At 37.8% G+C, this 15,716-nt stretch overlaps 1 protein-coding gene across 3 annotated transcripts in view; it reads right to left on the minus strand.

Annotated features, from left to right (window-relative positions):
- LOC117412330 (sodium- and chloride-dependent taurine transporter-like) overlaps positions 1-15,716 on the minus strand; it is a 29,437-nt gene continuing 13,721 nt past the window's right edge. For 2 of the 3 annotated variants that reach the window (XM_058988776.1, XM_058988777.1), the window contains exons 4-14: positions 14,661-14,895; positions 14,128-14,260; positions 13,603-13,737; positions 12,298-12,401; positions 12,049-12,173; positions 10,358-10,470; positions 8,024-8,161; positions 6,671-6,773; positions 5,762-5,862; positions 4,472-4,642; positions 1-3,601 (exon numbers count right to left, since the gene is read on the minus strand). In XM_058988776.1, the coding sequence (XP_058844759.1) occupies positions 3,452-3,601; positions 4,472-4,642; positions 5,762-5,862; positions 6,671-6,773; positions 8,024-8,161; positions 10,358-10,470; positions 12,049-12,173; positions 12,298-12,401; positions 13,603-13,737; positions 14,128-14,260; positions 14,661-14,895 (1,508 nt within the window). In that variant the 3' untranslated portion in view covers positions 1-3,451. Of the gene's footprint in view, positions 3,602-4,471; positions 4,643-5,761; positions 5,863-6,670; positions 6,774-8,023; positions 8,162-10,357; positions 10,471-12,048; positions 12,174-12,297; positions 12,402-13,602; positions 13,738-14,127; positions 14,261-14,656; positions 14,896-15,716 lie in introns of those variants that run through there. The other variant, XM_058988778.1, reaches the window with a different exon arrangement.

Below are 15,716 nucleotides of genomic sequence, written 5' to 3' on the forward strand. Positions count from 1 at the left end.
CCCCCCCCCTCACAAAGTTGTCAAATTACAAATGTCTATCAAAGCAAAGAAATATTACCAAAATATGTTTGTTTTCTCTAAAAATGCAAAAAACTATTAAATAAAATTCACAAGCTATGAAGTGTAAAACAGTTATATGAAATATTGCCACAGATTTAAGTTTGGTATTACAGTACAGGAAATGGGTAGAACAAGAACATCTTGTCAGGCCAGCATCACTCCAGCCTAAATTATGACTCAACACTACAATTACATTACAATTACCTTCCACCGACAAAACTGCAAGTTTGCTATTGATCAGTTTAAGTCAAAAGTAATGACGTCTGGTATTCGATTGGGTGATAATTATGCAAACCACTTACATGGTAACATTTGATTTTTTTAATTTTATTTATTATTTAAATGATCCTTTTGGACCAAAACCTGACTGAAACCTTAACCAAACCAAAACCAAGCTTCATGAAAATTGATCACGTTGTATAAAGAAGCTCTGTAAAAAGCGATTAAACTGTACAGCAATTTGTTGGTTTTCCTTAAAATATGTGCTATGTTGACCCTCAAATAAATCAAAACAACCTGCAAAGGGAGTCATAATTGGATTCAAAAAAATGTTTCCAATGGCCCTGGCTTCTCAGAGCAAAGACTGTGCAATTACAGTCAGTTTTGGTCTCTGTTTTGAAGAGAGCTTTCTGTGGAATTTCAGATTAAGTGCTCGGTGCAATCTCCCTTTTCACTTCATTTAATAAATAGATACAAACTAAAAGAATAACCATTATGGTTCAAACAGTATAGCTTGATTTTACAATCAAAATTACAAATATTGACATTGGCCACAAGTGTCTGATCATTTCAGTAGCTTAACATTTTTGATTGGTTTACATATCGATTGCTAATCTGGGAAGTAAGGGAAAATTCATTGAAATGATGAGGGCAGTGTTCCTTTAAAATTGCTTGATGTCATCCATTACTATTTTAACCCATTGCTCCAAGACCAATTGTTTCCAAGAACTTGACACATGTGCTCTCTATCAATCGTGTCTGCGCACAGCACTGGAAAGACATCCGGGGTTAAATACCGAAACACATTCCAAGTAAATCACACCATGTGACGATGTTAAATGTGAAACTGGAAAAACAATCCATTATGAGCAAACAAGCTTCAGTTTAAAATCAGCACATTAAGGTGCAGTAAATTTTGTTAAAAAGAGTTCATTTGAAAAATTACAGCAGTTTCAAACTGTAGCAAAGTAACTGACATTTAATAATGCAGGTTGCTATTTTAAAAGCAAGTGCTCTTTTACTTGATAGTAGTGGTGGTGGAAGGGCCAACAGAAAGTAGTGTCGCCATCCAACTTGGTGGATTTTTCTTTCTACAGTTTCACATCTAATTTCAGATCACGTACAATGTATTGTGTTGGATATGCATTTACAGCAATACTCAAATACCCACGACTTACGCCAGCACTTTGTTGTCAAGTAATAAAGGACACAGGGCTTGGAGACTGGAGTATTTGGATTTCTGGTCCATTGCCAGTCTTCAGACCTACACATGTAGTCAGAGTTGCCTAATTCTCTTGTAAATCTGTTAAGAAACTGAGCAAATAAACTGCACAACAGCAGATAACAAAACCATCCTTGTTTAAATCTGCATGAAGTGGAGTTTGATAATCGTTTATCCAGCCCATGCAGTGGTTTAAATGCAAGGAGAAAGCTCATGTGCACCTTGCTCAAGTCCTGCGTTGGAAGTTTTGTGTCCAAACTTTATTTAAAAAAAAAAAAAAATGACCCTTTTAAAATTAATAAGGGTATCTTCAATAGTGAATTAATTTTGCTGGATGCATTTCTGATGAGCATCGTTTTTACAATGGAAATATTCAGGTTGTTTTTTCTTTGAGATTATCGGATGTGGTTTATGTGAATTTGCAAGTTTCGTTGACAATGCAGCTATATTAAAGTTTAGTTTCTTCAACAATACTTATTCTTATAAAAATAAAAAGTGCACAATATTACCTTAACATTGACATAGCCACTGCTCTACCACTCATTACAAAAGCTGTCTTTCTATCAAAGTATTGCACAACAAAAGCAAAATTTAAGCCAATTACATTATTGAATCCAATTACTTGACTGATGAGCTTTTTTACAAAAAGTGTGATTTAAAAAAAAACAAAAACACAAAATATATACAAGTTTAAAAATCAAATAACCAGTTTGTAAATAAAACAATAATTAAAATAAAACTATTTGAAAAGCATTTTGGAAAGATAGGAGTATGGTAAACAACCTTTGCTGTAGTGTACAAACACACTATTATATTTGTTAAAATGAAAACATAATATGGGGGTATGCCGATTAGTCCATCCTTGATTAGTATTTCTTAAACACACAAAAACACCACATTTAGAAACGGACTTCTCTGGGACTTGCATTTTCTCTTTATATATAAAAAAACAACTTTTTTTTTGTCTGTGTAAGATAGTGGATTAAAAGAAAAAGGTTTGTTTTTAGGGGGTTTGTGAACACAAGTTGGTGTTAAAGCTTGACAATGTTGCAGAGAGAAATCTTGTTTAAATAATATTTGTATATTTTATATATATATATATATATATATATATATATATATTAAAAAGGTCAGCAGTGAGCTCAGACTAGAAGTTTTAATTGCAGGTATTCTTAACAGATCATGAGGCTTCATCGTCAATATAAATGATGTTTGTGTAAAGTAGTCTTTTTGTTTATGAAGGGCATGTCGTTCATTGGTGTTTTAAGAGCTGGGTTGATGTTAAGTGATATGGGTGTTGTGTTGTTAGGTGGCTGTCCCACCTAGTAAAAACACTCAACACAAATCAAAGGGTGCATATCTGAACCCACTGGGATCAGGAGCACTTGCTTTGATGTGCCGGTTACACAGTGTGCCTACTGGAGTATCCTGGATTTTATAACTGGTCAGAATCTCCCAATGATATGCTTGGCTGATTGTGTTGCTGGCTTAGGTGACATGGAGTTGTATTTTACAAAACAACAACAAAAAGACTCTTGCCATATAGGATACTACCACTTTAGCATAAAAACATGATGATTCAAGAGGTTTACATTCTTAAACACACCGACAAATTGTAATGTCACTTTCAAACACAATACACTTTAGTTCATATACTGGAAATGGCCGTCCCCCTACTTGTGGCCATTTTCATTCCACTATCTACAGAAAAGGAGGTAAAAAACAGGCCTTTAAAATAGCCTATTTGAAAATACTGACTCATTATGAGATCAATGCTTCCAACTACAGCAATAAAAAAAATTAAAAAAATAGTAAAACACAACAGAAACAATATGCAATTTCCCCTGTACAAATAGGAAATCATTGTGCAGATACATAGCAATGTAAACCTGGTCCTACAGTTAGCAAATATAACAAGAAGCAGGTCTTTATTCCTCTCACAGAGAGCGCTCACATCATGGTTTCTACAATGGTGTGGGTGGGCTTTATCAGACCGTTGTTCCCGTTGGGATCCAGGTTCTCACTCTCCTTGCCCTTGGTGTGGTAGTCAGCAGGGCGTGAGCTCGCTCCTCTGGCTGGAGCAGCAACAGCTTTAATACGCTAGGAATGGGAAAGGAACAAAAACGTGGACACTTTAGGATGTCATCCTTATTCAACAGCTGTTGAGACATCTAGCAGTAAATAGGTTTTTGAATGATTAAAATTTGGAATCCATCTTGCATTCACTTAAATCCATCGATGGAATGACCAGACGGAACCCACACACTACGCTGTGTTACTATTGAGTACTCATCAAGTCCTTTTTTCATACACTGTACTTTTTATATATAAACATAATACTATGAATGTTATGAAGTGCTGTGCTTATTTCATGCATGTGAAATGTGTATCACCACAGTACTCCATTCATGGTGTATCCACTGTTTATCTATAAAACAATTGGAAGACCTGTAGCAAAACTATAAGAAAATTCCATTAAATCAAGGATTTCTATCCCGCTATGTTATATAAACTGTCCACATGTCCCCATCTTAATATTGTGCATCTTATATCACTGGTACTAATGCAAATGTACCCAATGTAAACCAATGACAATTTACTGCTGAAAGTACTTGCTTTATAAAGTACTTAATTTAAACAATTGTAAACCCAAGATGTTTCTTGCAAGCAACTTTGACACTGTGAACACAAATTGAGCCCAGGAGCCCTTGGACACTGCATCTTCGGTGCAGTTTCCACTGTCCATTTAAAAAACTGTCCATATGCACACTAACTACTTTATTCTGAGCCCACAATTTAAAAACATCTTTTACACACAGATTTGAAGTCAACCTTGTGTTGTGCAAAAAAATAGTAATAATTGGGAGGCCCAAACTGCATTCCCAAGTACTATAAATCCACCTCCTGGGCAGAGGGACTAGTGTTATACCACTTTAGAGAAATAAAGACAAAGCTCACGAGAAAGCTTACCTCAATGAGAGGTCCATCAGACTGAATGATCTTGATGACAACGACCATCGGGATACATATCATGGACGAAAGAGCCAGAAACCAACCCAGCCCAATTGACCACTCTGGGTACTCATAGACTTTGTTGTACCTCAATGGCGTGTATTTCGCCAAGGAGAAGATAAAGCAACCCTGTTTGGAATAAAAAGGCAGGAAAATTGACAAAAAAACAAAACAAAACCAAGAAAAAAGAAACACAGGTGTCCAAACACTAAAAATCACCCTTTTGATTTAAAGATGCTGTTAACAGCTCCTATAAACGTGGCATTATCTCAACTTTATCTGAGATCATGTCAACTCCATTGGAGTGCTATATTTAGCAGGAATTGATTTCAGGTTTGAAATTGGACATGTTGAAATGGCATTGGAAACAGATACTTTGTTCATCTGTCAACAGCTCACGACCCACCACTTCCAATGAAACACATCACCGATACGTTCTAGATAAGCAAACACAGATTATATCGCATGACAATGAAAAAGCCTTTAATGCACAAGTCAGTTTTGTGCTGTAGCTTGAATGATAAGTGACGGGGGTTAAAACAATTGAATACTTTAAAAGGGTAACCAGGTGTCAGAATTGTATTAATTAGAAACAAATATCTGATCACCCATACTCAAAAGAATTTTGCAAAGATCTGATTAAACAAACCAATTTTAAAACATCCCTTCGTGTTGATGGTGAGGCATCACTAGATTGAACCTCTACAGACCAAATCTATATACACAGCAGTGACTGACCAAGGACTGACCAATGATTAGTGTCAGTGTACTGATCTGCCAAAAGAAATGTGCTCATGTTGAGCCACCTCCTGTATTGAATGGACTGGTGTTTTGTCCTACAGTTTGACATGTGACTCCTCCTCTGTCACATGAGGAAATGAGGCAATAGATAAAAATGTACATGTATTTCAGCAATGTCTGTAATTCTTTAGTGGCGACACCCACTCAACTGTACACCACCAATGATGACTGAAATCATGTTCGGCAAAATGCTGAGAGATAGAAGGGCAAGTTTCTGCCTCTGAATGAGATGCCTGGATCAGCAGTGAACCAGTTAAGACGTGGGAACCAAGTGATTTCTGTCTGCATTATTCAAATGTTACTCATGTTTTACACAAAAGCACTTTGTTTGAATAAATACCCTACACTGAGTTGAAACAGAGATATCTGTAAGTCTCTAGAATGAGCCATTCCTTTTTTTTAATTTAATGTCTAAGTAGGAATAATAATAATAATAACAACTCTCACCATACAAAGGACAGGGGTGATCACAGACCAGCTCCATTTCATCCAGGGATTTGGTCGGTAACCAATCATGTCTTCAATCGCATCATAGAAATTATCAACGCCTGTTTAAAAGAAAATGAAAATGAACATGCAAACAATTGGATTAAGAAACAGTACAAGGAGAGACGCTATATATTATTTCATGAATTCTATTAATTTGTGTAAAACACACAGTGGTTTGGACACCAAGAGGCTAATGTTCCAATGCTTTCCCACCGGGTCCCGGAGGGGGTTAACTCAAGGTCATGCCGGGATTCAGGTTGAAGAATTAGAGCCGGATTTCCCGAAGGAGTTCACATTTCTAAATCGTATCTACAGCTCCTGTCATAGCCAGCTTTGCGTCCTTATATGATCTGTAGTCGCAACTAAAGTTATTTTACAATGAAAAACTATGGAGGAACTATAACTAAAACAACCCACATTTATATATTACTTACATTGCATTTAGAAAATAATATTTGGAGCAATCAATCAAATTTGTTATGGCAACACATCCCGCACAGTTTTAAAAAAAAAATGCCAATCAGCAGAAACAATATACTGTTTATTTTCCAATACCAGCATGTTTGCCTAAATAGTTCAATTTTTCTTGAAAGCGATTTCGAATCACCCCTACCCAACCCCTCCATACACAAGTGATTTGTAATAGATTGTAATATTAACAATACACTGTGACCCAATTACAACAACACTTACCTTCTAGAACAACAAATTGTAACTATTGTGCAATTAAATCATCATCATCTCTCTCTCTATATATATATATAACATTAATGTGACATCAACTCAACTAAACATTTCTAACCTGCAGAATACCCAAAGGAATAATGTATAACTGTTCTTTGAGACTTTAGTAACTTTGACACTTACCATAAACCCAGGCTACAGCAATACATTCAAAGAATGCAACCCACAAAAGGCACACACCACTGGCTGCATAGTAGTCAAAGAGTTGAAACACGTACATGCCACCCTAAAAACAAAGTGAAAAAAACAAACAAACAAACTAAGACCTCTTTTAAACCTGTTTTACACAATACAGTATGTTGGAAATGGAAGTCACCAGAAATACTGAAGGTGGCACCTTTCATATTCCTGTTTGTTTACATTCCCTCAGTCTGTGTCTCATCAACTCATCAGATGTGCTCCAGCAACAAAAGTTCACCCCCCACCCCCCAAACACACACACACACACGAACGACAACTGCAAGCTTCATGACAAAGTTCCAGTTTGGCCAGGGAGGGTTTTGTTTATGTAGTGTTGTCTTTATTAAACAAAACAAATTGGTTTATTGCACTGAAGGTTATTTTCAGCTCCTATGGTTTCCAATGCAGAACTGAAACGCATAAGCATAGGGAGATCTGATGTAATGGAAAGACCAGACCAAGCAAAACAAATGGCATTCCCAGTGTGCCACTAACTTAAAAGCACACTGGAGACCCATTGTGCTGCTGCTTCAAGGGTAGCAACAACATACATTTGACAACATGCCCGGTCTCTTGCTGGAGACGTCAAACAAATTATTAATGTAAAAAAAAAAAGAAAAAAAAAGAAAGAAATGGTGGGAGTTTCACATGGAAATTTCTTTAGTCTGTGGTTTTCTTCTCTAACTGACATTTAGCAGTTGAGAAACTGACATGAGCCAGTGTCCCCTCCCATGTTTGGATCCTTGTTTTGAAATAAAACTGGACTTTTTCCATGTCTTAAATTTAGTTTTTCTAGTGTGGAAAAATCTAAAAATATCCATTTTGTAGAGAAACCAAGTCAGGAAGACCACAACAGTGGGACAAAAGGTCTTTTCAAAAAGGTCTTAAATCGTACTGAAAGAAGAAACTGGAGGCACACTTGATTTCTCTTGATTCTGTATACAAATATATATAGTGGGTTGGTGTTAAAACAAAGGTTAGGCAGGTTACAGCTAACCAACCTAGAGTATTTACTATGCCATTAAATACACATGACCAAAAACACCAATCATTTGCTTTTTTTTTTTTAAATATATCAGTTAGGATACGCTTGCTCTTGTGCCATTTGCATTGTGTTTTAATAGAACAAACTGACAAACTGATCCAAATCTTTGATCAGTTAGTTTGAGTTACATGCAGGCGCTTATGAAAGGACAAAAGAATTAGGTGCTACACTGTCCTCTCTGTAGGCTGGGGGCAATTTAGACACATTAACGTTATAAAATACTATATTTGTAAGTGAAACTGTGTACTTACATTAGTAACCATAGCGAGCCCCAGAATATAACTGAGGAAACACACTGTAGCGATAAAGATTTCCCGCCGGTAACCCTTCCTTAGGAAGGATGGGTACAGATCAACTAATGAAGTGATCTGGCCTTCTACTTCGACAAACTGTGAATACAAGAGAGGAAAAAAAACACACATTAGAACTGGACACCACTCCTGGACTCATCTGTAACCAACTGCTGGATGGACTCGCCCCTCGGGTGAAACCCCACGGAACCTGGGCTACCTGCACCGATCAAAATTGTGGAACTGCCTATTGGGGGATTTGACACAGTAAATTGGACTCCTGTGTAATGATGCTCAATGTCAGAATTACATTTTAATGATGGCACTGTATGCAGGAACTGAACGCAAAACCCTGTATGAAATGGCTCCAGAAACATATCACAGTTTGTTTTGTTACTTGTCTGTAGCAGTAGTACTCAACTCTGGCCCTCGAGATCCAATCCAGTCCAGGTTTTTTACTCCAAACAGGTTCTAATCTAGTTAATTGACGTGGCTAAGAGGCAATTAACTAATTTAAGACCTGGTTGGAATAAAGACCAGGACTGGAATGCATCTCAAGGGCCAGAGCTGAGTACCACTGGTCTATAGAGTACACTGGTGCCATAGTTCAAATGTAATCCCTGGATCAGTTATTTGAATGTATGATCTTTCATAAAACCAGGCTTTTATTTCAGATGTAAATCTTTCACAGGGAAGATTGAACACCACCAGAACAGGGCTGGAAAAAAGATCATATAGTCTAGGGGACTAATGGCTTGAGATTCAAGTGGACTGAGCAAAGACAATGGCCAAGGGTGCAGGGTGTTACATTACATGCTAAACAGAATAATGCACTCAAAGGTAGTCCATTTATTAATGTCAGCAACGCATGATGCTCCTGATCTGTTTTTTCCGTAACTGTTAACTGATTATAAGCTTGGACAAAAAACTAGCTGTTCTTTTACTGATTATATTCCAGGATCCTTTTCAAAACCTCAGAACAGGGAATGTGTAATCCATTTCTGAGTAAGAACACGTTCTCTGTTTAGAAATGTTGATTCCCCATGGGAAAATGGGTTGCCTATTCACAAGTTCCTGGCAAACCGCTGGGCCTCTTAGTGCTGCCTTTCGCCAGTAAAACTGAGAAACGTTCTTTGGCATCTTCGAGGTCAGTCGAAGGAAGGGAGGTCAATAAATGGGCCGAGTCAGGCAAAGAGCCATAGTAGGAGATGCCAACATCCAGGGATATATCCTTAAAATGGCTTTTTTTGTTTGCATTATAAAGTACCACTTTCCCTTGTGATCTTTTTGTATGGGACACGAGGCTTGTTAAAAACGGGAATTTAATAGGATTCCATAAAGTTAACGACCTTTGGATCGGAGACGAGTCTAAACAAGTACCTTTCTACAGACAGACTGATCTCCTTAGGGTTGCAGTGCTGTTAAAAGATACATACTTTATTTTAACAGCAAGGAAGCTGTTACAGCTAAACAATCAACCACCTTCTATGGGTTTACATTAAGTGGCTGCATCCAGCTTCACTCCAACAGACTACAGTATGCCACAACTGATCCTTCCATTGGACTGAACTGAAGTTTTGTATGCCAAATATCATATTCCACCTGGTGTCAAACTTTTTTTTATCCCCAAAAAGATACTTGTATCCCGTGTACTGATACACAATGCAAGTGTGGCCAAAATGCGCTGTATGTTAGCTTGAGGTCAACCCATTGGCTTGACTTGAAGAATGAACTACAACAGTTCAATCCAAACCCTTATTCAGCAGGGTGAAAAAAAAAAAAACAGGGATGACTTAGCACAGTGTAGAATTACACCTTGTTTGAGAAACGAAACACAGAAAACCCACCAAATGATGAAACGGTCTGTGTAGTTTCCTTTGTACTAAGATGTCTTGCCTCTGCAAGTTTTGTTCATGTTTAAAAATATATGTCACGGTTACCAGCAGAATAAGCCCACCAATACTTCCCATGCCCATTAGGGGTATAACAATATTTACCTGTGTTATACAGGCTGTATGCTGTATACTGTAGGTATTCTATAAAGTATTCTATTGCTGGGGTTGTGTACAAGAGTAGAGTTAGACAAGACTGCTCAGGTATGCATGCTGTACACTGGGTGTGCTTTACAATGAAATCAGGGTATGAGCTACCTAAGCTAATGCACATAAATATTTAGTTGAAAATTCTTAAAATGAGTGCTAATATGATTGGAAACGCAGGGGACACAAGCAACAATCAAAACAAGCTATTGTTTCTTTCTTGTGTTAGACAAACTCCGAGGACCAGAAGACTCACCTGACTGTCGAGGCCCAACAGTAGAAGCATTATGAAGAACAGAATAGCCCAAAACGTGGGCAGTGGCATCATTGACACTGCTTTAGGGTAGGCAATAAAGGCCAAGCCTGGACCTAGAGGGGGAAAAAAACAGAAAAGGGGAGGGGGAGGGGAAAAGGTAATAAGTAGCTGTCTCTTATTTTAACCTGGTATGTGCCAGCACCATGTAAAAAAAAAAAATATTTGAATGGCACTTGGCGCAAACCAGATTAAAATGTTAAAATGTGGGATTTCATTTCATTAAAACTGTAGCAACAACCGTTGTCTCTAAAACACATCTGGTCTAGCTGATGTTTCTTGTGACTTCTTTCCGGCGATGTAACTACAGTTAGGTTTAAGCATTTAAACTATATTAAAACAATAAAACAAAACAGATGAACATTAGTCGTTTGCAACTACTTTGATACATGCATTCTGTACTAAAAACAAGTGGAAACGAACTATGCTGTTACAACAGAGGCATCGGCACTGCACAAATTCTTCCTGTTTCTTTACACTTTTGCAAGGTCTGTAGAAGTGCCAGTTTACCTTTTCCAGCTAGAGGATGTTGCAATTGACTGCTGCAGAGGTTACAGTAAGAGCATACAACCACACATTTAAACAAAAGCAAAAAAATAGTGTACTAGTGATCTGATGTCCCTTTATTTGTGGATCATAAAATTAGCACGTGATAATTCCACCAATCCTTTCAAATTATGCTGCTATCATTTTTTTCTATTGCTTAAAAACTAAAGCATGGCTATTTTTCAAACACAAAATACCGATGTTCAATTTCTTAAAAAAAAAAAAAAAAAACTACTTGATAAACACACTGAAACTTTTTTTTTGCCAAGCTGCAATATGAAGAGAAAGTTTCAAGGAGTGCGAACATGCGGCATGAAGAGGTTTAACTGGTTAAAAAAAAAAAAAAAAGACAAGGAAACAAGAATGGTGTCCATCTCAGAAGTCAGCCAGCTGTTCTTAATCTCTTGAAATTCCAAAGAATTCCCAGTGGTTGCTAACAAACATTTACATGGTTCCAGGCAATTAAAGCATGTGAAACAGCAATTATACAGCACTAGTTTACAAATGCTTTTCTTTCTTTTATTGTTTTTACTTGGTACATCGCTAGACGTCCTGGCTGGTTGAGCTATTTATTTATTTATTTAATTTATTTATTGCTTCACTCTTCACTATAGCTGGTCGGTAAGCTGTCTATGCAGTACACTTAAAATCTAAAGCAAATGAGGAAAAAAAAAAGACATCAACTTTACCAACAGCTGACTTATTTTTGCTGCGTTATATATTAAAAAAAAAAAAAAAAAAAAAGAAACAAAGAAACTTCAGTGTTCTAATCAAAGTCCATTAAAGTTACCAGTGTCCACTTGTCAAGCCAATATCTGGAAACAGTTTAAGAAAAACAAACCAGTTTAAGATTTATACAGTACATTCATTGTCTTTTCCTCAGGAGTTTTAAAAATTGCTTCATTTTAGTTTATATCCTTTTTCTACATCCGTGAATTAGCGTCCACAATGATGCATTTCAGTGTCGTTTTAAATTTTGTATTTTGGGTTAGGCTTTTCTTTTTTCTTTTTTTTTTTCTAGAAATTGAATTGTTTGACCAACTCTTAAGTAGCAGTGCCCACCATCACTGCTACTATTACCATCGTACCTGACTCTGCCACATCGGCAATGTCCACCCCTTGCTCTTGTGCCATGAAGCCCAGGACGGAAAATATTGCGAAGCCAGACACAAAACTGGTACCGCTGTTCAGGCCTCCCAGCAGCAAACAGTCCCTAAGTTACACATATGTCATGGAGTTTGTTAATTAACACAAATGGAACCTAGGTCCCCACTTTTTCTTTTAACCCAACTTTACAGCACTACATCCCCTCCCATCCCCACGGGTTGCAAACTTGCCTATAGCAGTTGTATCTGTATTTGTTGTAGCTTCCAAGTGATGTCATCGCACCCAGGCAGATTGCATACGAGAAGAAAATTTGAGTCCCAGCATCTATCCACACCTAAGAAAAACTAGCAGTTTAGTAGTGAAATCCTATGGATAGAATTGCAGATGAAAAAAAAGCACTTGGCTTTTGAATAAGGTTCAATGCAACTACAGATTGGCATCAACAAAGGCTCCACTGTGCAAGACGACAGACTCTACAGAGTGTAGAAATCTCTGAAGCCTTACTGCCGATGACTCCAAAAATGGATTTATAAAAAATAAAAAAAACTTGTTACAAACATTCTGTAGAATCCAAGCTATTAGTAACACGGCCTAGTTAAAACTAAAATAACATGCCCACCAGGGTTGACAGTACAAAATTAGAGATCAAGAAAAATATGCTCCGTGTATACGATCAGGGTCTTCTATCACCAGATTTGATACTCCCAATAACCTTTCCAGTTTCATCACAATTCGACAAGAATCTAATACTTTTTGTGCAGGTTCTGCCACTACATCTGCAAAGAAGGCAATCACTAATGTCTTCATAGTGTTTTATCCCAGCAAAGGTTTCCAATTCTCCACATTGTGAAAGAGCCTAGTGTTGATTTGACCAATGACTGCTGGCTGGCTGGGTAAGCTGTTTGGGAATTTAGCAGCAATGCTTCAAGTTACCTCACGCAAACTACTGGAACAGTTAGTATCGCACTACAAAACAGCCTTCATTTAAAAAAGCCTTATACATCCAATCTTTTAATACCCAAGTCCACGCCCACTAGATGGTTGACTCATGACTCACTTGCTGTATAATCTGTTGATCATTTAATGATATTTATGTCTAGGTTAATGGTTAGCTGAGTATGCTTCGGTTTTCAGCACCAGGATTCCTCATTATAAAAGATAACATACCTCAACGAGTCATATCTGGGTCATGGAACAAAGGTGAGATTATAAAAAACTTTATTCTGGATAGGGACTTTATATATACACTTTCCCAGGGGCTAAAGTCGGTGAGAGGAACATGTTAGCTTTCAAGAACTAGGCGATTCAGATTAAAACGTCTGTGTAATGGGCAGTGTTGTGTGATACACTACCGTTAAGGATTCTGAAACCGTGAACACAGTTACTGTATTCTTCAGTCTATCTAGAGGGCGCCAAGCGCAAGGTTTAATCAGTAAACTGTACCTGTTGCTACTGTAGAGACGGTGCGTTTGCTTTGCCTATAATATTTAGCACCCCACTGGTAACTGAATAGATGTGTAAAGCGTGGCACCTACCTCAGGGTCTGCTAGGCGGGAGAGGTCTGGATAGAGATAGAACTTGATTCCCTCATAAGCACCTGGCAGAGTCACCCCACGGATCAACAGCACAATCAGCATGACAAACGGGAACGTTGCAGTAATGTAAACAACCTGGTCAAAACACACGAGAAATGGAAATCATTCTGCCCTGAAGGTGTTCAAGTTTCAGTTGAAAAAAAATCGCAGATTTAGAAAATGGCAGCTCACTGTACTAAAGTACCAGACAGACTTGTAACGGCCAGATTAAGCACAAACTTGGCCAACCCTAATGTTTCCTACATAAGGTAGTCCAAGATTTGTGCTGTTTGAGGTATTTGAAACCAGCCATGTTTATTACATTGGCAATATTCCTGGGGGCCGTTAATACTCTGGTAGTGGCATGCACACTGAAGTATCACAAGTTTCACCCTCCCCTCCTTTTTTGTAGCCATTGGTGAAAGTCTAATTTCTCTTAATTTATAGTATCATCTTTAAAAGGAAAGGGAAAAAAGCAGCTCTCACCTTCCCTGTAGATTTGACTCCCTTCCAAATGCAGAAGAAACAGATGACCCAGACAGCCAGCAGACACAGGGCAAGGTCCCACTTGACCACGCCCATGTCATCAATGCCACTGGAGATGCTCAGCACATTCCGTCTGAGGAGAAAAAACAAGGGACCACGTATAACAGTCTGGAGTAGCCGTAACACCACGGACAGATAGAAGCAAAAAAAAAAAAAAAGTATGGTCACACTGCATTAAGACAAGAGGTTTCATTGAACTTTTATAAATTTTAAAATGTGGGTCGTTTTGGCCTTGAAAATTACATTTGGGTCTAAACTGAATGAAATCAATTCATCTGTGGCATTTGAGTATTGTTTTCTCCAGTGACTAGAAGGCTAGTAAGTATTATTGTTGGCTAAAACTAGTCCGCTCCTGCTCTATCCAGTCCAATCTGGTCTGTTTCACTTCCTATTTAAAATTGTCCAGGTGTTGCCTTGTATACTGTACTGTTTACAAACCAAATAAAGGAGAAGAAAAAGAAAGGGCTGCTTACTCCCAGAATTCAGTGACTGGTGAGGTGAAGTTGGTGAAGTTAGCTGCAATCAAATGGCTCTTGTTTTTGCGGAGGGTGTCTTCAATGCAGTTCTCTGTATTCCAGGGCTGATTGCACTTGGCCCAAGGCAGTTCAGGTTGAAAGCACTGGAACAGGTAGTACAAGCCCCAGGCCAAGATAACGATGTAATACACATTCAGCAACGAGACGATCACAATAGAAGCATAACCAATACCTTTAAAAAAAACAAACACACACAACACGTCAATACCATTTTTTTTTATATTAGTGGCACACAATACTCTGCCTTTATTTGAATAAATAAAAGATAAGTTTAGTTAAAACACACACAAGTATCAAAACACCAGAAAAGCTTTAAAGTTAAATGTGATTTATTCTCCCGGTCATCTAGTATTCTTATTAATCATCCTGTAAATAAACAGGATAATAAAATATAGGGATTTTGCTTTACAGTGCCATTAAGACAGGCAGCCTTGCCAATACAGGTCATTTGATGATCCTGTATAAAGTAGAAGCTCCCTCAAAAGGGATGGTGCGTAGCCTGTACTGAGGCACCTGAAAATGAGTGATGGCGCCAATAATCCCACCACCTGTTTACGCTCATATTTTCGCACGTCTCTGTGATACAGACTGACAGCCACTTCAGCTGCTGTAGATTAGCAGACAAGCTAATTAACAGCTGGCCCAGATCTGCAGATAGCTCTTAATAATTCAGAGCTTCAATATAAATATAAACTGCATCCTTTGGTATATTCAGCACATTGTTGTGTGTTGGCATTCTAAGCCAATTGAAAGGGTCACCATCACAAACCTAAACTGAACTCTACATTTAGAAAGGGTTTTAAGATGGTTTAAGAGAGTGTACTGTGATGAAGTTGGGTATTCAACACTCAGTGTTGCCATAGCTACAAAGTCAAAGAATGTGGAGGGTTAAACATGTAGCTTGCCATGAGGTCAAAAGCCACGGAAACTTAAAGAGATCAACTTTCAACTTTCACCACCTCCTTTTACAGAGAACTTCTCAAGTACTACCTT

Source organism: Acipenser ruthenus, chromosome 16 (assembly GCF_902713425.1).
Source record: "Acipenser ruthenus chromosome 16, fAciRut3.2 maternal haplotype, whole genome shotgun sequence".
In the NCBI taxonomy this organism is placed as follows: Eukaryota; Metazoa; Chordata; class Actinopteri; order Acipenseriformes; family Acipenseridae; genus Acipenser; species Acipenser ruthenus.